This window comes from Caretta caretta, chromosome 3 (assembly GCF_965140235.1).
Source record: "Caretta caretta isolate rCarCar2 chromosome 3, rCarCar1.hap1, whole genome shotgun sequence".
Classification (NCBI taxonomy): domain Eukaryota; kingdom Metazoa; phylum Chordata; order Testudines; family Cheloniidae; genus Caretta; species Caretta caretta.
The window spans coordinates 126,727,627-126,751,564 of NC_134208.1; the positions used below are offsets into that span (position 1 = coordinate 126,727,627).

Below are 23,938 nucleotides of genomic sequence, written 5' to 3' on the forward strand. Positions count from 1 at the left end.
AATTGATTCATTATCAGACTTTAATTCAAGACTTCCATTCAAGATAGAGGTCTCCCCACCTATCAGCAGTAAAAAATTAACATATACATACAGTAAACAGATTTGTTAATTCCATTCAAATATAAACTGCAGTGATTTAGGTCTCATTCACTGAGCAGGGAAGCCTCAAGATTAGCTAAGGTTTGCCCATTGTTTTAAAATCTCCAATAAGTTTTCTACCTCTTTGACATCTAAAATACAATACAGTGTGAAAATAATTCCAGATGTCACAAACTAAAATATCACAAGATTATAAGGTCATGGTGTATATTTTAGATCATGATACTGGGTCTGCAACACATCATCTTGTTAATGAAGTTTGTGCCAGATCAATGCCTGCCTATCAGCTGAATCCTACAGTTTTACTCTGGAAAAATTCCCTTTTTTCTCAATGGCAATTTTACCTTAGTAAGATCTGCATGGCTGAAACTGTATCTAAGACAAACCTCGATCCATACAAATCTTATGATTTTGTTCTCAGGACATCAATGGAAGACTTTAGCTTGTATGAAAATCTTCATATTTGCAAGGATGTTGCCTTTTTGTACAGGAGATTACATTTGTAGTTATTGATTACCATCATAGAACCTGGATCATGGTTTATTTGCTCCTTGATATGTTATCTAAGGGTGACAATCTTTTCTTTTTTGTTTAAATTCCTTGTGCAAATGATATACTGCTCTGATTTTCAGCAAGATTCTTAGTATAAAGATACCAAGATGGCTGTGATTTAGATATATGAAGCTTTCAAAATTGAGCCCTCCTGAAAAGGAATTTATCAAATCTCCAGAGCTTCTTGGTTTTGTCCTTCTGCCTTTTCTGTAAAACACTTTGTATTGCCACAGGGAGGGTGGTTTTTGTTTTTTTTTTTTGTTTTGTTTTTTTGAGGAACCCCGAAATCTCCACCTTTTGGCTGTCTAAAGTACATGTCTGCCCTGAAGCTCAATATGATGCAATTAATGAACAGCCATCCTCCTCCCTCAGCTCTTCCTTTCCTTTCCCGAGACAGATGTGCTGACAGTATGGCACCTTCTTTAAAGGAATTCAGTTTTATGGAAGGTGATCTTTGGCAGGAAAGTATAAGTGGCTAAAAGCTTTTGGCTGCCCTCTGTATTCCAACTGTTGTTTGCAGTGTTGTTGTAGCTATGTTGGTCCCAGGATATTAGAAAGACAAGGTGGGTGAAGTAGTATCTTTTACTGGACAACTTCTATTGGTGAAAGAGACAGACTTTCGAGCTTTCACAGAGCTCTTCTTTAGGTCCTGAAGAAGAGTTCTGTCTGAGATTAAAAGTCTGTCTCTTTCACCAACAGAAGCTGTCCAACAAAAGATATTACCTCACTCACCTCGCTTCTCTCTATTCGAAAGCAGACTCACCACCTCTCATTCCAAATACCTATGAAGAACCATAGAAACTAGATATGGAAAACACTTATCTTGTCAATCTTCTAGGGGCCAGTGCAACTGTGTTTCTTATAATATATTCTTTGTCCAGATGACTTTTAAATGTCTTGCATGCTGGAGCTCCCATTAATACCCTTAAGAAAATATTCTCATAGACTAATACATATTAGGACATTCTTTCTGATAATCAGACTACATTTTTCTTTGCTTAACTTCATCCCATTGCTCCTAATTATATCACAATGGACCACCCTAAATCAGCCATTTCCCTCCTTTGTATTTACATCCTTCAGAATAATACAATGCTACTCTCTCCTCATTCAAATTGATCCTTAAAAACCACTTTTCTTTAAAGGCCTATCAACTTTATCTCCTCAACTGAAACTGAATTGTAAACGAGTTAGGTAACAGACAAAATACTTGAGTAACTATAAGTTACAAATGAACATTCAGTAAAACATGTAACATTTTAAAAAAATGTAAGGCCAAAATTTTTTTCAACCTGGGGGCCTAAAGGTAAATGAGATATCTATTTTCTTGGGGAGTCAAGTGGAGCTGAGAGTACAGTACTTTTGAAAATCAGGCCACTTAGGCTATGTCTACACAGGGATTAAAAAAAACCATGGCTGGCCTGGGTCAGCTGACTCGGGCTTGCAGGGCTCAGGCTCCGGAGCTAAAAAATCACTGAGTTCTGTGAGGGTGAAGGGTCCCAGAACTTGGGCTCCAGCCTGAGTCCGAACATCTACACAGAAATTTTTAGCCCTGCAACCCAAACCCGCGCCAACTGACCCAGGCCAGCTGCAGGTCTTTTATCCCTGTGTAGATGTACCCTTAGGCCCGCCCCCACCCCTCCTGCAGCACACATGCATATGCTTAATTTTGCTCATCTGAGTAATCCCACTAAACAAAATGGGACTACTCACCTACATACAGTTAAGTATATGGGTAAGTGTCTGCAGCATCAGTGCCTTATTTAGGCTTCTAAATATAGATTTAGGTGCCTTAACTTTAGACACCCAGGTTTGGGTATTTTGGTTTGAGCATGAAAAAAGAATAGGAAAGGAAAAATTAAGGAAGGATACATAAATATTCTAATATGATTGCATGTTACACCATATCTTTAATCAGTGGACATATGTTAAAAAAAACATACATAACATATTCCCAAACCAGCCTTAATTCTGCTCATGTGACCTGAAAAATGAGGACTCCAAGAAGTCCATTAAGAACTTTGCTATTCTTAAACTATTTTAGACAGAAAGTGTTCAGCTACTACAGTGATGGATAGGAATAGAAAACCCAATCATAGACGGATAGATAGACTAGAATCCTAGTCCTTCTAATTGTGTGCAACCTACAACTTCACACCAAGAAAGTGATATTATTAACATTTCCTCCTATCATCAACTGACAGTTGTGAGAAGTGGAGATTTAGCATAATAACATTCCCTCATCTTGAGTACAGTATTATCCTTCACAAACCACTTCACACACTTGGGTGTATCAATGCATACACGCAGAAGAGGAAAAATCATGCATAATTACTAACTAGAATAAAGCAAAACAACTGAAATTTAATCCAAACTAGGAATTAGTAGAAAATTTGGGATGAAAACACTTCAGGTGAATGTTACGCCTTTGAAGAATTTCCACTGACAGTTTTAAAAATCATGGAAATCTTTCCTTTAATGTAAGGCTTCATAAAAGCTTGAGAAATATAAGGAAATAATCTATACTGATATAAGCACTTTTATACCAATATAACTGTGTCTTCACTAAGGAATGGAAGGGTTTTACCTACCCAGTTTCTGAACTGATATAGTTAAAGCAGTACAAAAACTGTTATGTAGACAAGTCATGGTGTGTTTTTGCTTCTTAGGTTGTGTATGTAACTTGAGTTAGCTAACACATGGCAACTAACTCTAAGTAAAGCAATTGAAGAGAAAACAATCTGTAGTTTTCACACAAGTAAATCTTTAACTCAATTTACTAACTTGTGTATAAACTACAAACTGCCTTGTCTTCAGAAGGATTTTACTTCAAGTTAGTTAACTCAAGTTGGATAACTTGAGTTAAGAACATACCTATTTTTCCTAGTGAAGACAAGGCCTAACTCATGCACAATGGGCAGATGAAAAACTGAATGTTAGCCATCAACAAGCGCCTCTCGACAAAGCTGGCAAACAATTAATTTTACTGAGTATGGAGGTATTAAAAGCTCCCCAACTAACTTCTTCTCGATTACACAGTTATAATTCCAATTCAAGTCAGTGAAGCTGAACTTATATAATTCAACAGGATTTATTCCCCCAGCTCTAGTGACAATTTAATATCAGGATAGTTCAGATATTTTTTCAACTACAACAGTGAGAACATAGGGTTAGATGCACAAAGGAGACTTAGCACTGCAAGCTTAACATTTATGTGCCTTGCCACCTTGTGGAATCCTCAGCCCCGAATTACGCACCGAGGCACACTACACAACGCATGGGAAGAATTAGGCACCTAAGAATCGTGTTCACAAAAGCTAGCACACTGAGCGGAGAACTGCTTAAGCTAGCCAATAGAAAATGCCAATGAGTGGGGTGTGGCGTATACCATGCTCCTCAAAGGGAGTTAGATGTCTATCTCTGGAGAAGAGGTGCTTCACTCCACTCGGGATTCACAGCTACAGACTATCTCCTGGACTAAGGTGGGTAAACAAGGTTAGCCTTTTCTCACAAAAAATGGTGGTAGTAGCTCTATAGCCCAATGGTTAAAACACTCATCCAGGATGTGGGTGAGCCAGGTTCAAATCCCCACTTTGCCTGGTTTGGAGTAGGGATTTGAACTAAGGTCTCCCATCTCTTTGGTGGGTGCTCTAACCACTAGCATAGAGGATGGGTCTTTCAGTCTCTCCAAATATGTAAATATTCATTGGGCTAGACGGAGAGTGAGCATGATTGTAGCAGAATGATTAGGCCTCTCATCTAGAAAGTGGAAGACCTGGTTTCAAGTCCCTGCTCCAAATCGTGCAAATTGGGGACTTGAATCCAGGGCCCCCAAAAGCTCATCAGTTGTCTAACCACTGAGACAGTGCATCGGACGGGAGGGAGACACCACCCCTTCCTCAACTGGGGTTTGTATGGGGCCTGATATTGTAGGTTGCCCACCAGATTGGGCCCTGCAGGCAAGGTAAGAAGCAGAGTCCTTATTTTGAAGATACCACCAGGGCTTAGATGCCAGACTGCACAACAGTGTCAGGACTTAGGTGCAGAAATCTAGGCACCATGGGGACTTTACCAGCATAACTTAGGCCCCTAGGGAATTTAGGTGCCTACAAGGTTAGGCAGTAGCTGGATGTGTGGGTGGGTTGAGGATCTAAATTTTGGACTTAGGAACCTAAATCTCTTTGTTGATCTAGCTTATAGCTGACAAATGGATCACTGATATATGCCTAAATTGTGAAGTGAGGCACAAATTGGAAAGCCAAGGGAGTTCAATCATTCCACAAATATGCATACCAGTTGCCCACTATTATCCACAATGCAGCATGCTACTGCTATTATAGATCTTTTCAATTGTAACTATTAAAAGACATTTAAAATGTTTGTTTTGCTGAAAATGTATTTCTGTTAAATAATTCACAGCAGCTACCTGGACAAGTAATAGAAAAAAGTAGACAAGAGGAATCCTTTCCCCCCGATAGTTTAATGTTTTACTTTTCATAATCATTATTTTAAATTAATCTGGTGACTTTCTTTTTATACATTTTAGTTTTTCTTCCTCAGGTTCCAGACCCTAATAGTGTCAGATTTAGTATGAGCTTTAGCTAAACGTTCAGCCCTCCTGATCCTGAACAGTTACACCATTTTCTTTCTTTTAGTTCCATCTCTGCTTCCTTCGAGCAAATAACAAAACCTACTTTGGCAACCAAAGTAAATAAGCAATGTAGGAGAAAAGATAATCTAATCAGTATAGCTGATTACAAAGAATAAATCACTATAAGCTCTTCAAAGCATTTAATAATAAAATAATAATAAAGGATAACTGACAGACAGCTAGAAGACTGAGCAAGAATTCTGAGAAGAGGTGACAAACAAATCTTGAGCACATTCTCAGTAACTTTATTTGAGACAACAAGGATTGAGGAATTTAGGCAATATAGCTTCAATATCTTTGTTTATTTCTAGGGTGACCATATTTCCTTATGCTGAATATGGGACACCTAGTAAAATTACTCATATTCAAGCAACTTCAACAGCAATCAATCCAAACTATGCAGTACAAATGTTCAAATTAACATCAAGTTGACTGAGCCTGTTAAAAAGAAATACTGTGGAGTTGGATTCTTTTTTATTTACCTTCTTAATCTTTAAGGCTTTAGGGTTCACATGGTGAGGGGTGACACACACACACTTACTCCCCCCACATACACACACAGGGAGAGGTGACACACACACACACACCTCTCTCTCACACAGGGAGGGTGACCGACCCTCCCTGCCCAGCGCTCTCTGCCCTCCATGACTGCCTGGGCCCCCGGGACGGACCCGTCTCTCCTGGTACCTGGCGCCACGTCTTCCCAAGGCAACACATGGGGGCACGGAGAGTCACATGTCCCCCCCTCCTCAGATTTCTGCCAGGGTTCACACCAGAATGTGGACAGCAGCAGCCATACATCACTGTGTGGGAGGGAAGGGATGGGAACTGCTTCCAGCCACAGGGAAGTGGGGGTGGGGGGAGAGATGACCTGGCCACTGACATAGCCCAGCCGCCTTTGGCTACAGCATGGGCAGGAAGGGGTTAAGTCCTCAGGATGCATTGTGCACCAGGGCCCAAGGAACCTGACTGCAGGGGCTTCAGTGAAGCTGGCCAGAGAGGTGGCTCAGTAGGGGAATGTGCCTAGGAGAAAGGAGCAGCCCCGTGCTCCCTGGGGGCAGGACCCGGGGTGGTGTGAAGAGGGTGCTAAGCCCCTGCCCTGCGGGCTGCTGTGGAGCCTGCAGGTTCAGGGCATGAACAGGATGGAAATTGCTTCTCCTCCCCTAGAATGGAGTTCTTGGTCTGGATGAACAGGTACCATCTTCCTTTCTCTGGCTATCTGGGGAGCCCTATAGAGAGTATTCAAAGCATTCTCTACTTTGCTGAAACAGGATCCTTGGAAGGCATCTCATTCAAGTGGAAATAATGGGGCATGAAGGCCTCAGTTAGAGGAAAACAATACTACAGTCCTTGTCATGAAAATATTTTTCTCTTTCTGGGAAAAGCATCATCCAGGGCTCTAAAAGGCTAGCAGCGTTTTGTAGGAGAATTTTTACAGCTTATCTTGAAGAAACAAGTGTGTAGTCTTTCATTTGCAGCCTCAACACCCACCAAGCTTTCCCTTAGAAGCAGGGCTGTCTGAAGAGCATGCATATAAAGGCAGTCACAGCAGGAGCATGATCGCTTTGGAAAGGAAGCGCTGACTTAGCTATACATTTTTAAAGTACATGATTCACCTTTAATTTTTTCCTCTATCCCTTCCCACCAAGCCAGGAAGAAAAAGAAAACTAGAGAAAGAAATGGAGTCCTTTTTCAAAATGCTTGCCTGTACCGCAAAGAATTGTGGGAGCTGAAGGGTTGAAAGCCCTGTCCCAAAAGCAGTTGAACAACTAGCAAAAGACACAAAAATTAACAAGGACAAAAACTGTAAGTACATTCGAAGCAGGAAGCCTGCCAAATAATCAGTGGGGCTACTGTATGATCGAGGTGCTAAAGGCACACTCAAGGAAGACAAGGCTGTTGCAGAGAAGAAAATGAATTCTTTGCATCCATCTTCACTGCAGAGGATATGGGGCAGATCCCACACCTGAGACATTCTTTTCAAGTGACAAATCTGAGTAACTGTCCTAGATTGAGATGTCACTAGAGGAGGTTTTGCAACAAACATAAACAAAACAGTAATAAGTCACCAGGACCAGATGGTATTCACCCAAGAGTTCAGAGGGAACTCAAATATGAAATTGTAGAACTGGTACCTGTGGTATGGAACATATTGCTTAAATCAGCCTCTGTACCAGATGACTGGAAGATAGCTAACGTAATGCTGATTTTTAAAAAAGGATCCAGAGGCAATCCTGGCAATTACAGGCAAGTGTAACTTCAGTACCAGGAAAATTGGTTGAAACGATAGTAAAGAACAGAATCATCAGACACACAGATAAACACGATATGTTGGGAAAGAGTCAACATGGTTTTTGTACCAGGAAATCATGTCTCACCAATCTATTAGAATTCTTTGAGGGTATCAACAAGCATGTAGGGAAGGGTGATCCAGTTTATATATTGTACTTGGACTTTCAGAAAACCTTTGACAAGGTCATTCACTGTTAAGCAAAGTAACCAGTCCTGGGATAAGAGGGAAGATCGTCTCATTGACCAGTAACTAGTTAAAAGATAGGAAACAAAGGGTAGGAATAAATGGTCAGTTTTCACAATGAAGAGACGTAAATAACTGTGTCCCCCAAGGATCTGCACTGTCACCTGTGCTGTTCAACCTATTCAGAGATGGTCTGGGAAGTGGGATAAACAGTGAGGTGAGTAAAGTTTGCAAACAATACTAAATTACTCAGGATAGCTAAGACCAGAGCTGACTGTGAAGAGTTACAAAGGGATCTCACAAAACTAGGTGACTGGGCAACAAAATGGCAGATGAAATTCGATGTTGATGAATGCAAAGTAATGCACATTGGAACATATATTTCCAGTTATACATACAAAATGATTGGCTCTAAATTAGCTGTTACCACTAGATTAAAAGATACCCTACCCAACTACACTATAGTCTGGTGGTTAAAGTTCTCCCCTGAAAGGTGGGAGACCTAGCTTCAAATCCCTCCTTCCTGTCCCTGGAGAAGGGGAATTTGAACATGCATCTTTCATACACTGGGCTAAAAGTTAATAAGAGCACCACTGCCACCTTTTTGTATGTGTGCATGTGCAAAAGAGGGCTTAGGCACATAACTCCTGGAGAATTCACAGCCATGTATCCTGAGCAGAGAGAGGTGCCTCCCTACAGCCCAGATTTAGAGGTGCAGTGTTTAACATACATCTCCTCTCCTCTGCATTTTGTGTTGGCTAGCTTAGTTTGCTCCCCTCTCAGTTTTCTTGCTTTTGTGAATCCCATTATTAGGTGGGTAAGTAGGGGTGCCTAACTTGGGGCTGTGGATTCCAAAAGGAAGCAAGGTGCCTAAACATTAGGCATTGCATTATTGTGCCTCAGTCCCCTTTGTGGATCTAGCCCTATCTAAAAAACTTTTCCACAAACTCTCTTACTGATTAGTCTTTTACCTTCTATCACTTCTTGCTTCTAAATCTGTTTTGGGACATGTACCTTATTTCTAGCCACCAGAATTTTATACATCCGTTATGTTGCTTCATAAACTCTTTTCTGATTAGTTATAATTAAACCGAACTGTCCTAACTTATCCTCATAGTTATAAACCCAGAGAACCTTTATCATCCCTGTTGTCCTTTACTATCTCTTTTCTAGTTCTTCAATAATCTGTCTGAAATATGATGCCCCAAATTGTTCCCAGTATATCACTTGGGGTCTGCTCTTTCCACACCTAGTTCAATGCCCTAATTAGGTCTTTTGATTTTTCCTCTGTTCATCTATTTATACATCCATTTGCTTTCCTGAAACTAGACACAGACGAGATACTTTTAATATTCTCACCTCTTTCTAATCTAATGTCTACCAATATGCCTGGTATTTCTAAGGTGTTTATCACTTTACTATCTAGGCACTGCATAACAATTAAGAAGCATTGAACATACCTGCACAAAGTTATGATTGCATTGTCTTCCCTTTTGCCCAGTGGACAGTTTTTGGAATTGTTTTGGTTTTCTCCCCATCTCTCTTCTTCTTCCAGATCCTTTTCTTGATCAATGTCTTGCTATGATTATGGCCATAATGATCCGGTTGACATTTCAATCCTATTCTCATTTCTTTAGCTTGTATCCCTTTAAACCCATCAAGTAACCTTGTATTCACTGTCCCTTTTCTTAGGTGTTGGCCTTCCCAGTTTCAGGTCATATGAAAATGTGCAAGTCTTGCTGAACATTCCCTTCACAGGTCATTTATGCATAATGTGAACAAGGTTGGGTCTAACATTGATCCTTGTTGCATTCTACTTGTCGCCTCCCTACTATCTGATCAGTAACCATTTATACCTCTCTGTGGTCTCAGTTAATAAGTCAAGGTTTCAGAGTAACAGCCATGTTAGTCCGTATTCGCAAAAAGAAAAGGAGTACTTGTGGCACCTTAGAGACTAACCAATTTATTTGAGCATAAGCTTTTGTGAGCTACAGCTCACTTCATCGGATGCATACTGTGGTTTGGGGTTTTTTATCTCACTATTTTACCATCAATACCATACTTGTCCACTTTATCTGTTGTGGTGTAAGCCTTCCTGAAATCCAAGGAAATTAGGTCCACTGCTTCACTTTTTATTCTCAGTCTCTTTCTTAAATAAATTAATAATTTCTTAAAGAGACAATGCGGGTGAAGTAATATTTTTTTATTGAACCAACTTCTGTTGGTGAAAGAGAAAAGCTTTTGAGGTTAACACAGAGCTTATTCTTTAATTTCTTTAAGTGCAGTCTGCTCCAAAAAGACACTAGGTAAAAAGAAGACACCTTTTCATTCAACATTTCTTTCATTTGTGTATTCAGAGTTGTATCTACTTACATTAGTGACAAAAATAAGTTTTTGGTATGTTTTACTCTTGTCTTGTTAGCCATACAGACCCAATGCAGTTAGGAGGGCGAGAAGAAGATTCTATTCCTTCTTGCGCACCACTAATAGAATTGTTCACTTAGTTCCTGATAGTTACAGCTATGCAACCCACTGAAAGCAATAAGTTTGTATAGATGTCACTGAAGGCAGAATTTAAGATGAAAAGGTAACACAAGTATAATGGAAGGTCTAATTGAGCCTACAGAACTTGTATTCATCTGTATATGTAAAAGGCATATCCACACATTACATTTTATTGTGCCAGTTCATGTTATTTTATAAGCTATTCAAGTTTTGTTAATGTGTAAAAAGAAGGGAAATCTTGGATATCTGTCAGAGGTAGATATACTCAAGCATTTTGATCTACCCATGATAGGGTTTCATAATGTCTTTGAATTTCTATCCTTAGTCCATTTGTCATTGTTGTCAACTTATGACTCAATGACAGATTGGTACCTGGTATGATGTCTCTCTGCCATATTTCTGCCAATATTCCATTATTGTTGTTCAATGGTGAAGTAGTTTGTAAGTTGTTTTTTAGCAGTCTAACTTTTGCTGTTTTTCATCTGTTATTTCCAGGGACTTATATATTGTTGTTTGTAGGTTTTGGTCTAAAGTCTTGAGCATAATTCAGTTTGGGGTGAGGTTGTTTGTTCTCTTGGTTTGGAGGTTAATTTGTTGAGGCATGGGAGCGATGTTACACAGGAATTGAATATAATTTTGTTTGGATTTAGATTTTGATTCCCAAATGCTTTGCAGGTGAAGTAGTGTATGTTTTTGGTTTACACGGCATCAGAAACTGAATGTAAGGATGTAGAGGATTCTACTCAGAGGCCAGCAGACCTAGTGGGCAGGCTGTGGCTCAACAGTCTTTCCACTCCCAAAATTCCAGGACAGACTTGCCTGATGGTCAGCAGGCCCAGCAATCAAATTGTGGTCCATCAGGGACCAGGGGGAAGGGGGAAAAGCAAGGGGACCAGGGGGAAGGGGGAAAAGCAAGGGGACCAGGGTTCTCCCTCTCCACTGGGTCATGGCCCAAGGCATGAAATGTCTCAATCACTTCTTCCTAGTGCACCAGGCAAGCCTTCCTTGGGCCACTTCCTACCTCCCTGCTCTCTCTTTGGTTTGGGGCATGATCACAGACCCCATCCCCTTCCAACAGGAAGTTCCCAATCAATGTCAGTGTTAGTTGGTCAAATAAGTATTCCCCCAGCTCCATGGGTGGCAGGCGAACCCTCCCTTAAGGGAGGCTACCCCCCACCCCTGCCTCTTCTGCCTGAGGCCCTGCCCACTGGTATTCTGAGCGCGCCCCCCTCCTCACTCCCACTGGAGCATGTTCCACAGCTGCTGAGGGGCAAGTCCCTTAGGCCTGGTCTACATTACACAGGTTGATGTAAGGCATCTTATGTCGACCTAATTATGTCAGTGTACACACTACAGCCTTGTCCCGCTGATGGAAGTGCCCCACTACAGCTACCTAATAACTCCACCTCCAGGAGAGGCGTAAGGTTTATGTCGGTGTAGTTAGGCCACATTCTTTACATGGGCTGTCTTGTCAATTTCAAGGCTCTGTCTGTAATCCCCATCACAAAAGATCAGTGCTTTAATGTGGTTCAGTAATGTGGTGTGTGATAATGCATTTAGTCCCATATACATAAGTGAGATCACGCTGCGTCTATGCCTTGTGGCTAGGGGAATATAACGGGACCCCTGACATGGAGAAAATTCATTGTGTAGATGGGTGCTTAGCACCTGCCTGTTGGAGTGAAACCTAGGAGCAGTCCTGATGGGAGACATGTTCCCTTGGGGCCGGAGCACCTCTAACTAACCGAGGTTCAACAGGGCTCTGCTGGCTGGAGCCCAGGGGGGAGTAAAGGCTAGTTCAGCGATGCTCTCATCATGCTGCTTTGCTCATGAGAGGCAAGACGGCTCTGCACGCGTGCTACGGTGCCCACCCCTCCCCCGGCACCAGCGTCTCGCGCCGGCAGCCTGCCCGGAGGACAACCGCCACCGCCTCTCCCTCCCACGTGACACCACGCGGTAGTTCCCCGCCCCGCGCGCCGCATTCAAACGCCGGCCTGTTCCGGGGGGCGCGCGCTCGGTAGACTCCTCCCCTCCCTCTCTGGGGGGGCTTCTCACCATGTCAGGCAAGGAGCAGCAGCACCAGACCCCCGGCGCGAGAGCGGGGCCGGCGCGAGACCAGGAGGCCGCGCGGCTGCAGGTTGGAGTAGAGCCCCGCCCCTTCTCGTCCCCACGCGCGCTGCTGTCCTCGCGGAATCACCAGCGCCTGCTTCTTTGGGCCGTGGTGGCGGCCGGCGGAGCGGTGCATGCTGGGATGAGGGGGGGGTCACATTCTCTCCGGCCAGGGCGCCAGCCCAGGAGGGGGGGGGGCTATGGGCTGCCCTGGGCCCTCGGCGCTGTCACGGGAGCGGAGACGACCCGCCTCGTCGCCGGTTCCCGGAGTGTGTCGTGGCTGTGGCGATACGCGGTGTGTACCGGCTGGCCCAGCTCTGCGCGGCCGTGCGAGTCTCCCCCTCCCCGCCCGCTGTCAGAAACCAGGGCGAGCCCCTCCCCCCGGCCCCGCAGACTCGTCCCCAGCGCGACGAGCTGAAATCTCGCGATGTTTAAGCCAAGCCCGGCGGGCGGGGGCTTGGGCTTGGCTCCGGGGCCGGCGGCCTTGACCCGCCCGCGCCGCGTCTCGCCCCCTCCCCCCCCCCCCCCCGCTGTCCCCGTCTCGGGCCGAGCCTGCCGGGGTAAGGGCCCGCCTCAGGCTGGGGGAGGAGCGTCAACGTGATGCCTGTGAACGGGCCGTGGAGCCCCGCGAGCCGAGACGGTGCCGCGTGTTCCGGGGCGGCGATTGGCAGGTGCCACCGGCAGGCTCTGCTCCGTCCTCGCCTGAGCGCTGCCCTCTGCTCCCCTGGCGCCGGGAGGGGAAACTTGAACCCAGGGAATGTGAACGTGCGATGTGGCTCTGGGTCAGCGCCGGGGCTAGGCGGTGGGAGCCCCGTGCGCTCTCCCCTGCCAGCACCGCGTGAACGGAGAGTGCCCGGTGTGACTGGACCTTAAACGGAGAGGATGTCAAAATAAGTGTTTACAAAACCTAGCCCATAGAAAACGGTTCTAGGGTTTTTATCTAAAATGGAAAGAGTTAACCAGGCTGTTGCCTGGCCGCCTTTGCAACACAAACATCTCAGTATCACCTGCACATTTCCCTAAAACATTACAAGGATGTAGTTTGCAGTTATTGTGAAGCAAGTAACTTGCGTCACGCACCCAGATTTCAGCGCAGGAAGGGGCTGCTTTTTAGATTAGTAGTGAAAAGCCTGTTTGTGCGGGTCAGTGCCAGAAAAAGTAATGCAGTCTGCCTTGTGGACTTAGCTCCTTTTATTTAAAATGCCTCGTATGTGCAGACTCATCCTACGGTAGTGATCTTGTTATGAAAACTTAGCTAGAGACTTGCAAAATTACAGAAAAATCACTGAGGCCAACTATTCTATTGAGTATTTTGTACAACTTTGCTACTGAAATAAGTGTGGCTTGCTGAATATTAAAAGGAGTTTCTGCTAACATAATGCTTTCTTTGTGACTTTGTGCAAATCTCATAGCCATTCTGTGCCTCAGATTTCCATCTGCATAATAGGTATATATCAGGGGCGGGCAAACTTTTTGGCCTGAGGGCCGCATCGGGTTTCCAAAATTGTATGGAGGGCCGGATAGGGGAGGTTGTGTCTCCCCAAACAGCCAGGCGTGGCCCAGCCCCTGCCTCCTATCCAACCCCCTCCCACCCCTGGCTTCTCACCTTCTGATGGCTCCCCTAGGACTCCTGTCCCCTAACGGCCCCCCGCCCCGGGACTCCTACCCCATCCACCACCCCCAGCTGACTGCCCCCTGCTGCCCCATCCAACACTCCCTCTCATTCCTGATTTGCTCGCTGGGACTCCTGCCCCATCCAACCCCCCTGTTCCCTGCCCTCTGCCCTCCCCGCCCCCTAGCCACACCCCTGCCCCCTGACCACCACCCCCAACTCCCCTGCCTTCTATCCAACACCCCCTCCCCCCTTACCATGCTGCCTGGAGCACCAGTGGCTGGTGATTCTACAGCCGTGCCACCCAAAGCACCGGGTCAGGCTGTGGATCTGCAACTGCACTTCCCGGCTGCCCAGAGTGTTGTGCTGGCAGCGCAGTGCACTGAGGCTGCGAGGAGGGGGGACAGCGAGGGAGGGGCCAGGGGTGAGCCTCCTGGGCCAGGAGATCAGGAGCCAGGCAGGAGGGTTCCGCAGGCCATAGTTTGCTCACCTCTGGTATATATGATACAACCTACCCTTAACAGATATGTTGTGAAGCTTAATATATTACTGTTTGTAAAACATTTGAGATGCTTGGTGCTATAGAAAATGTTATTAAAGCCAGAATCGTAACATTTTAAAAATGTACAATTAAAATGGAAGTGGACTGGGTTTAGGTATATTTTGGGAAGAAATGTGAAACCAAAGCATAGAGTTGAGTCCTCCAACAAAGTGGTAGTACGTGTGTGTAAAATTATTTATGATGATGTTTGTCTTTCCTTTTTTTAAAAAAATTCCTTTTAAAAACTCAAATAGGAGGAGCTAAAGTCTCTTGAGCAGATGCATTCATCCCTGAGAGCCCTCCATCAAATGGTTGCCTCCTGTAATGAGGTAAACTGCATGCACATTTACAAAGTACTATGAACATAAATTCTCTTTGCCAGTTGGGTGTATCTAGGCACTGCATAACAATTAAACATGATGCGGAATGGGAAACTTTTTGAAATCTTGACAGTTTTTTACAGGACAGGAAGAGTGTTTCCCACCCAGCAGTAGTCCTGGTATCCTCACAGAACACCCCCTGGCAGTCTCTCCTCACTTATAACCAGGGGTAAAAAGCTTGTGTATGTGTGCTGACCACAAATGTGGCAGCATGGCACAAGGAGGGAGGCCTATTTAGGGTTTTATAAGTCATAACCAATGACAAACTGCATCTGGGGACTAATGGACCACCAGTGCAGATTCCAGAGTACTGGTGTCATTCATCCCAGTGAAACTGTGCTCAGTAAGCAATTGTATTCTGCACTAGCTTCCATCTCCAAAAAGTTTTTTAAGTTACTAGTGAATTGCAGGTAAGGATGAAAGTACTTTGTTAGAACTCAACTAAGCTAAGAGTTGTTATATGGGCTTACTGGCTTACTCTCGAACAAGTTGCCGTTCTTATGAAAATAATTTTTATTAATGTCTGCTGGTGTTCAGAGTTCACTAGAGATTCTCTGGAACATATAAAGGTCATAATGCAAGAATTCTCATACAACACCAGACTATTCTGACCTCTGTGACATAGGGATGATGCCTTCTGGGGCATCTCTAGTTTCCACTGCACTCTCTGGAGCATGGAACCAATTGATCTTCTATGGGATAGTACACTACTAGGCTTTATCTTTGCTAATTTAGTTTTGTTATATAAAAATTAGCAAGTATTATAGATTTCTAACTCATATTTTGGACTGAATTTTAGATCTGCTTGAAGACATCCTTCCTTTTCTAGTAGGTTCCTTTCTCAAAAACAAAATGCCTTTCTTAGGGAAAGGTTTGATCATGCATTAAAGCCAAGACTCTGTCCTATCTTACCTTAACTAATTGATCTGTTTTTGAAGAGAGACTCCTCCAACCTATTAAGGGGTGGGTAGGCACAATTTCCTAGTGGTGTCATGAAAATTTGTTGGGATATTTAGCTTAACTTTCCAAAACTTGGGAACTGATGGCATGATTGTTACTTGTGCTTTCTTTTTTAAATAGACCATAAATTCTCTTGTCCAGAATAACAACACATTAACAGGTTAGTATTATGCTACTGAGGTTTTTTTAAATCCGCATAGGGGGGACTACTTTTCTAAAGACTAGGAATTTCTTTAAAAGCTTTGGGTATGTCTATGCTGTAATTTAAAAACCTCTGGCACCAAGACTCAGAGCTCCAGTCACTTGACTTAAGCTCAGGCTGTGGGGTGTCAGGCTGTGGGGCTAAAAGGAGCAGTGTAGACATTCAGGGTCAGGCTGGCATCTGGGTTCTGAGACCCAGGAAGGGCTCAGGCTCAGGATCCAGCCCAAATGTCTACATGCTACTTTCAGCCCTGCAGCCTGAGTCTTTTGAGCCTGAGTCAACTGACCTAGGCTTTGAGACTTTGTGCTGCTGGGCTTTTATTGCAGTGTAGATGTACCCTTAGTGAAACAATTTGAAATCATGCTCTGTCTCTAGTTGCAGGTGTAAACACCTTTAAAAAGAGCTGCTAGGGAATTCATACTCCCCGCTATCTTTTTACTTTTAAAAAAAGAGCGTTTACAAAACCTAATTTTAATAGAAATGTGCTTGTGACATCTAATGTCAGTAAACAGTTTTTGTTTGATATGAATGTTTAAATGCATGCATACATCCTAAACACTGCAGCATTGTGCCAGTGCTTTCCTTGTGGTTTGAGCTTTGTGACCCTGGAGTGTTTCTTGTCGTCCATGTATCTCCTTCTGGCAATGTTGCTGTGTTCCACAATAGTGCTTTCCGGCAGCATTTGGCAATTCATTCCTTTCACTGTCCACTGCCAATGGGAATTCCACTGCTCCTGGCTCCATGGAGTCAGCAGAAAGCAAAGGTGTGCTTGGCTCCTGACTGCACAGCTAAGTAGTGCTATGGGAACGAAGAACCAAAACTATTGGCTAGGAGGAATGGAATAGGGTCAGTGAGAATGGGCAATAGAAGAGCATGGGAGAGGGAAATGGGGGGTGTTTTAGAAATTGTGAAAAGAACTAGAGAATAAATAAGGGAGATAGAGGGGGGAATAGAGAAGATGAGTTTTAGGACTGGATGTAAATAGATGGAGAGGAAAACTCTGATGCAAAAGACTCAGTGGAAGAGAGAACAAAGAAGGAAGAATAGAAGGCAGGAGTGAATGGAAGAGAGCAAGTACAAGCATAACTTTAAGGCTAAAGTGAACTATTATTCAGTTAATTAACACTCCCTCAAGGGGGAGAATGCAACTGGACTTATAGTTAATGTAATATTTTCTTTGTATATGCAGAAAAGATATGGCTCTTGGCTGCATATCACAAAACGGACTAACTTTTTGCACTTAATTCATCTTGGACAAGAATAAAAATTAATTTGAAAATTTTCATTTTTAATAATCTAAGATATTAGTGCTACAGTTAAGGACCTTTGTTCAATAAAAATTATAACCTTACCATATGAATTTAATTATGCATACTTTTAGCTGCACTCAACTATTGCTGTTTTTCTGTCTCTCTGCAAATGCTAGGACTCTAAATGCTCTCAAAAAAAGTAAATTGACCCAAAAATTAGAAGTTCTAGTTTTGTGGGAAATTCAGCTTGCAATGTCATTTACAGGTTGTTGATCTATTACTTTAGTTCTTGGGTGACACTAGAGGTTTAGTGCAGAAGGATTAATATTATTTAAGTGCCAAAGTCTACGTTATATTTTAATATGTAATTATGTGGACTTGAATAAAAACTCTCCTATGGGAACCTGATTCTGTTGTGGAAAATGGAAAAGAAGTTTCAAGTGTAGGTGACAACTTAAACCCCCCTTTTTAAGAGAAGTGTATACAATTACAAAAGTAATAGTAATCCTTACTGATACTCTTATAGTCATCTAATATTAATTCTTTCTACTAGGTTGCTTGCACTATACTGCAGCAAAGTATTAAGCATTTCTGCATAATCTGCACTCCAATGCCCTGTGTCAGTGGTTCCCAAACTGGGGTTCGTGAAATGTTACAGGGGGTTCTTGGGGAGGGCGGGGGGGAATCCCTAATGGTGGACAGAGCTGTCCCTAGGGACCCTGGGCAGCCCGGCACCCCTGAACTTCCAAGAGCTAAGCAGATCAAAGCAAGCACATCTATCACACTGAGGAGATTTAAACTTCAAGACTCCTTATAAGAAATGAAAAGAGGTGAATATTTTTTGCTGTTTTTAAAATTAAATAGACAGCTAGTACTGTTTTTAAAATTATTATGAAGAACAAGTTTAAGCTTTGTTGTATAGTGCGTCATTTGCCTGGACTGCTGAAGACCTGAATGCTTGTGTAGGAGGAACTCTGAGTTGGCTTCTTACATCCCTTCATGCTGTTTCACATCTGATACTCCTTGATGAAACATAGGAGCCTTGTCTTATAACAGGCTTATTCAAAGCGATAAAAGCTACAAAAGTGAGATTTTGGAAGAGTGTTGCCGTTTTCATAATGTAATAAAAATACTGTAATGATAAACAATAAATAGTATGCAATAAGCATGTCATAAAAACAAATTTTATATTTCCAAGATCACTGCTTTTCTAATTTATACTTGGGTAAAGGAGAAAATCCCTGGAAATACTCATTTTTAGGAGGGGGTTCGCAAGACTTGACATTTTAGTGAAAGTGGTTCACAGGTTGTTAAAGTTTGGGAACCACTCCCCTATCTTAATGCAGACTGATATATCAAAACAGGGCAACACATGAATAATCCTTGTGGTATAACTCTTGGGCCTAACAATTAATGGTTCACTTATTAGTAGCTAAGCGTAGCCATAGAGCATTGTTTTTTTAAAAAAAGTCTAATCTTTGTTTTACATTTTAGCACTGTGACTGCTCTTAAGAACTAGTTTCTTTACTAATCTGTTTTGAAAACTTGCATGTATTGTAGGTGTATTAAAAGTGTTCTAAATGCTGACTCTTCAGTTGTAGTGATTTGAAATATAGGGCTAAGAAAATATATATACTTTGTTTCCATTTAAAAAAAACTTCTCTCTTTTAGACATGAATAAAGGCTGGCAGATTTTCTTCACTGGACAGAGAGGAGATTTAAAGTAACTTGTTTCATACTCCTTATGCTATATTTTGAATGCTTTTTAAAAAAGCACAAGTTGGAAATCAAATTAATTATCTTGAAGTGGAATCTTGCTAAACCCTCACGGAATTGTTTGTCATTGATTCAACTGGATTGAACATATTTGCAACTACAGGCTTGGTCATCAGCCATAGACAACAACTTGGAGCTGAAAACATCCCATCAACTGTAAAGAAGATAGATGTTTTTTAATATTGGACTTGAAGTGGCTTAACAACGAACACACCTTAAAGTAGTGGACTCACTGCAACCTCATTTTTGTTATTTCTGAAGTGTCTTATTACATTCTTCATTTTCTAATTCCTGTCTTGAGGTCTACTGCTTACATTTTTGTTTACATAAATGACCTGTTTTATTAAAATACTCTGGCTGTCAAGGTACTCACTTCTTCAAATTGAAACTTGCAATGGAGGAATTTTACAAGCAGTGGGAATGCTTCATAGCTATGGAGATTACTGACCCTAGCAGTTGACTTCAGCATGTTGTCTTCTGTCCACAGGATATTAATACTAAAGGTAATGCACTATGAAGGAATATTTACTTATCAGGTGTGCAGTGGTGATTGTATCTATATACAATAACATGCAGCACCAGCCCCATTCTTCCAACATTTTAAAGCCATGATCAGTAATTTGTATTCATCCATGCATAAATTGCATGAAAGTTGGCCAGTTTGGTCGAGGGATGGAGATATTAGCTAAACTTGTTCTAAGCATCACAGCTGTAAAATGGGTCAGAAAACCAAAGATGATAGCCTGTCAATTTCACTGATATTACATTTCCTAAAGAATCAGATAAAACATATAAAGATGGTTCAAGTATGTAAAACTTTGATCAATTTAAAACATTGCCTTTAATATCTCACTCATGATGGATGATTTTCTATGGATGTTTCCCTCCTGTTCTCTGATAACCTTCACAGGTGGGTAGGTCTTTACTGCAGGGATTGGAAGCAGCAGAACTGTCAGTCAAGGAAGCAGTGCCTGAGGGGACCTACTCATCAACTGATAGTCTCAAATTATTTTGCTTCCAAGTAATCTGATTTATGACACCTATGAGTTGTTTGCATTCTTTCAGTAGAGAACCATTATTTCACCGTCTTTTGGTGTTTTTTCAAGTCTGCTCTCTTCTGCTGAGTTGGTCTCTCCCCTCACAGTGCTAAGTGTCCTCCTCTGCCACAACAGCCAGTGATGTGTTTGATTTGCAGAATGGCTGATGAGCCCACTTGTGTGTGAAGTGCAACGTCTCCCACAGCATGACACGCAATAAGCTTGTTGCATCCATTAAAAAACAAACATCTGAAACTGAGCACATTTAATTTTATAGTGAATGTTTAGAAGCTTACACTATAGATTTACATGTAGATTTTAGATTAAAGAATTATGAGTTAAGTGTATTTCTGACCAAATGCCCATAAGTAGCCTGTCTGCCTTCTTTGATTAAGTGAAAGCTTGTCTTGCATCTAAGTCATTGTTTCTTAAACTAGACTTCTCTACTTTTTAAAAAATCTTCCTCCTTTGAGTTCATCACTCAGCTTGCAAGAACTCAATGAGAAATTATTGTTGATTTTATCACGTCAGGATAAACTGCAACAACAAAAGCATCAACTGGTTCACTGGGGTATGTTCCAACAATTAATACTGTAGATCAGTTAAAGATTAGGAACCCAGCCAAATTGTACAGTAAATTATCTATTTTCACAAGACACATTTATCATCTGTTTTGAACCACTCCATAGTAGCACTGCTTTAGAGCCAAATCCTGCTGTAATTAAAGTGAATGACAACATTCACTTTGTCTTCAATGAGATCAAGATTTTGGCCTGTAGGAAGTTCAATTACATTTAGTACAGTGATTTCATAATCTAGGTACATCACAATGTGTGTGGGTTACAGCGTAAAGATCTACATAAACCTGCAATTCCATTGCTGTTGTGAGTTTCTGTATTTTAGTCATCCTTTTCTACTTTAGAAAATGGATTCTTTGTCCACATAATTAGTCCAGTAGGTAACTGTTGACTTAGCTTCCTAAAATTAAAAAAAAAAAAAAAAATTAAGATCAGAGATGTATACATTTATAACTGTATTGAGGCATTAACCTACATATGTATTAGGCTGCATATTCAACATTTTTGGTTGAAACAGCTTGTGATAGCATGTCGTAATACTTTGTTATAAAATTTCTATTTCTCTATTGTGCCACCTTGCTTCATGGGAGTAGTAGTTTGGGTTCCCATTCCCACCCCCGCCCCATAGGCTGAGCTTCCTTCCCAGAGTACATCTCCCAGCATACAACGTGGTCACCCCTCTGCCCAAGTTGTGTGGTGTGCCTTGAGTCTCACATCACTTCAATTGCATCATTGGTGATCTAGTCTGGCCAGGTGGCCTGGGCTATAACGGAGAATGGGGAGATCAGACAACTCCCATAAAGCCATGCAACACACTAAGGAAATGGAAATCATTGTTGAACTGACTCTAAATGAATTTTTTTTGGAGGTTCAGTTCAGCTAACCAAAATGAAACATTTTTGATTTGGGAATGTTGAAACGTTTCATTTTGATAAAAAATGAGAAACTCTTTTGCTATTTCCAAACTGATTTTTTTTGGAATTTCCATTTTGCAAAAGAACTGATATTTCAATTTTTTTGTCCCAGTTTGGGATAAAAATGGTAAAGTATTGGAATTTCTCAAAGGACAAAAATTCTGAATTTTTGCTCCACTTCTGATGCCCCCAAATAAAACTATACTAGTGGCCTATATATGAGCAAAGGGATTTTTTAAAATGGGAGATTGTCAAAGCTAAAGCTGTAGGCTTTACTTTAAAGTAGAAGATGGCTGTAGAAGCCCATCCTCTCATTCTAATGTTTGGCAGAGATGTTGGTAACATTTAAGGTCAGGGTCCTGCAGTCTTTACTCATACAACTCCTACTGAAGGCAGTTGCAGGGGAGGAGCGATTCCCTTTGTAAAAACTGGGCACAATGGGACTAGAGTAGTAGGGGATTGCTTTGAGATTTGCACATAAAACAAGATGAAAAATCCCTCTTTCCCAGTAAATATTGGTTTTAGTCTCCAAATTTGCTATGATAGTTTTTCACAGGAGAATTTAGTTTTCTATTTATTTTTTTGGGACAAGATTTAATAACTTTTAGATGGAACTTATTAAAATATTCCCTCTTCAAACTCTTTCACTGTTTTCCTCGTATTTCTGTGGTTCTCTAAAATTAACAAAAAAATTCAGGTTTTTCATTTCACACATCAACTCCTCTTTAAGCTGATATAGGTGTACAGGAATGGGAAATATTAAAGTTATTGCAGTAATTTGTCACAGCCAAATGGTTTTGCCAAAGAAAACTACTGGACACACTGACTATATGTCATCCTCCACACACTGTTACAGAGCTAGAGAAGTATGAAAAAAGTGTTTTGTACGGTGGGACAGAAAGGAAGAAACGGAAGTGTGGAGAAGACATGGGGAAACATGAATGTTGGGGAGATAAATAGCCACAATAAGGGAAGGCGGAAATACAGAAGTATAAGGTGGGTGAGCACTAGCACTTTTCTGTCCTCTTCCCTTGATAGACAGCCCAACATGGGGCACCAGTACGTGGGTGCTGCAGCCTGGTGCCTTGGCCAGCTGTAACCAATAACCTTAGGCTTTCCACCAGGAGAACATCTATAGCTCTTCTCTGGCTCAAAGTGGTTTAATTCTCCAGCAATCTGCAATCGGTCCATCCAGTGGAGAGGGTAGTAGTACTCCCCTGCTGCCTTCTAGCTGTAATCTCCCCATGTTCCCTAATATCTTTTCTCCCTCTTCCCCAGCAGGCCCACTCCCTGCCTCATGCTCCATATGTCCTGCCATGCCTTGCTCACCCCTATAACTTCCTTGTGATGCTCTGATAAACCCACCCCTCATTGCCCCAATATAGTCCCACTCACCCTGAAGGCTACTGGCCAGCAAAAGGATTGGAAGCAAGGGTCTTGCTCTGATGAACCTCTTAAAGGTGGAGAAGCTTTCTTGGTGGTGAACCCTAAGACATTTGCCAAACCCAGACTGTGTCTTTGTTGTGGCAGGGTATGCTGGGCTTGTTAGCATAAGTAACTGCAAATTCAGTCCTCCCCTCTGCCTGACTTCCCACCATTTCAAAGGGATAAAGCAGTGGATGAATGATGCTCCTATAGAGCAGTTTAAGTGAAAAGAAGGATCTCCCCCCACCCCGCCAATGTCTGAGTTTCTGCATGTATTTGTTGGTCACTTGGCCAAATTTCTGACCTTTGTTCTGTGTTTACAGCTTCCACTGATCTCAAGGGGAGCCCTCTGTGTGCATTGGAAGGTAGAATTTGATGCTATAATAGCTCTGTTCTCAGAGTATTACAAGGAACTTTTAATCTATGGGGTAAAAGTGTATGACAGCTCCTCCAGGCTATACAGCACTGACCTGATGGGGGACAAAAGAGTAAATAAAAATACATGCCACATCTGGCTTTTTCAGAACCACATCTTCCATGGTAAGAGAGAGGCACAGTGATCATTTCTTGTGGGGCAAAGGCATTGTTGTTGTATTTCTGATCCTCCAAACTGTAAGACACATCCAAAACATCTTTAGAAAAGCTTAGTAGAAATAACCAATCTAAATAATTTCTCAGTGTATTTATCTGTATTACAGTGCTATGGTAGCAACCTCATAACTATGGTTGAGATAGATTTTCTGTTCTAAACTTATGATTTTTGCTTTTCATTTTCTTCTTTTGGATACAGAATATCCAATCTTTTTCTCATACTCTCTTAACTTTTGGGTGCATTTTAACTCCAGAATAGATAACATGGATTTTATTTGCA

The 23,938-nt window shown here is 42.1% G+C and overlaps 1 protein-coding gene across 13 annotated transcripts in view; it reads right to left on the minus strand.

The window, feature by feature from the left end:
- Nucleotides 1-20,400: 20,400 nt before the first annotated feature.
- LOC125633970 (uncharacterized) overlaps nt 20,401-23,938 on the minus strand; it is a 127,456-nt gene continuing 123,918 nt past the window's right edge. For 8 of the 13 annotated variants that reach the window (XM_048844033.2, XM_048844046.2, XM_048844036.2 and 5 more), the window contains one exon: nt 23,446-23,677. In XM_048844033.2, coding sequence (XP_048699990.1) covers nt 23,446-23,677 — 232 coding nt within the window. Of the gene's footprint in view, nt 21,129-23,371; nt 23,678-23,938 lie in introns of those variants that run through there. The other 5 variants (XR_007355742.2, XM_048844037.2, XM_075126853.1 and 2 more) reach the window with 3 other exon arrangements.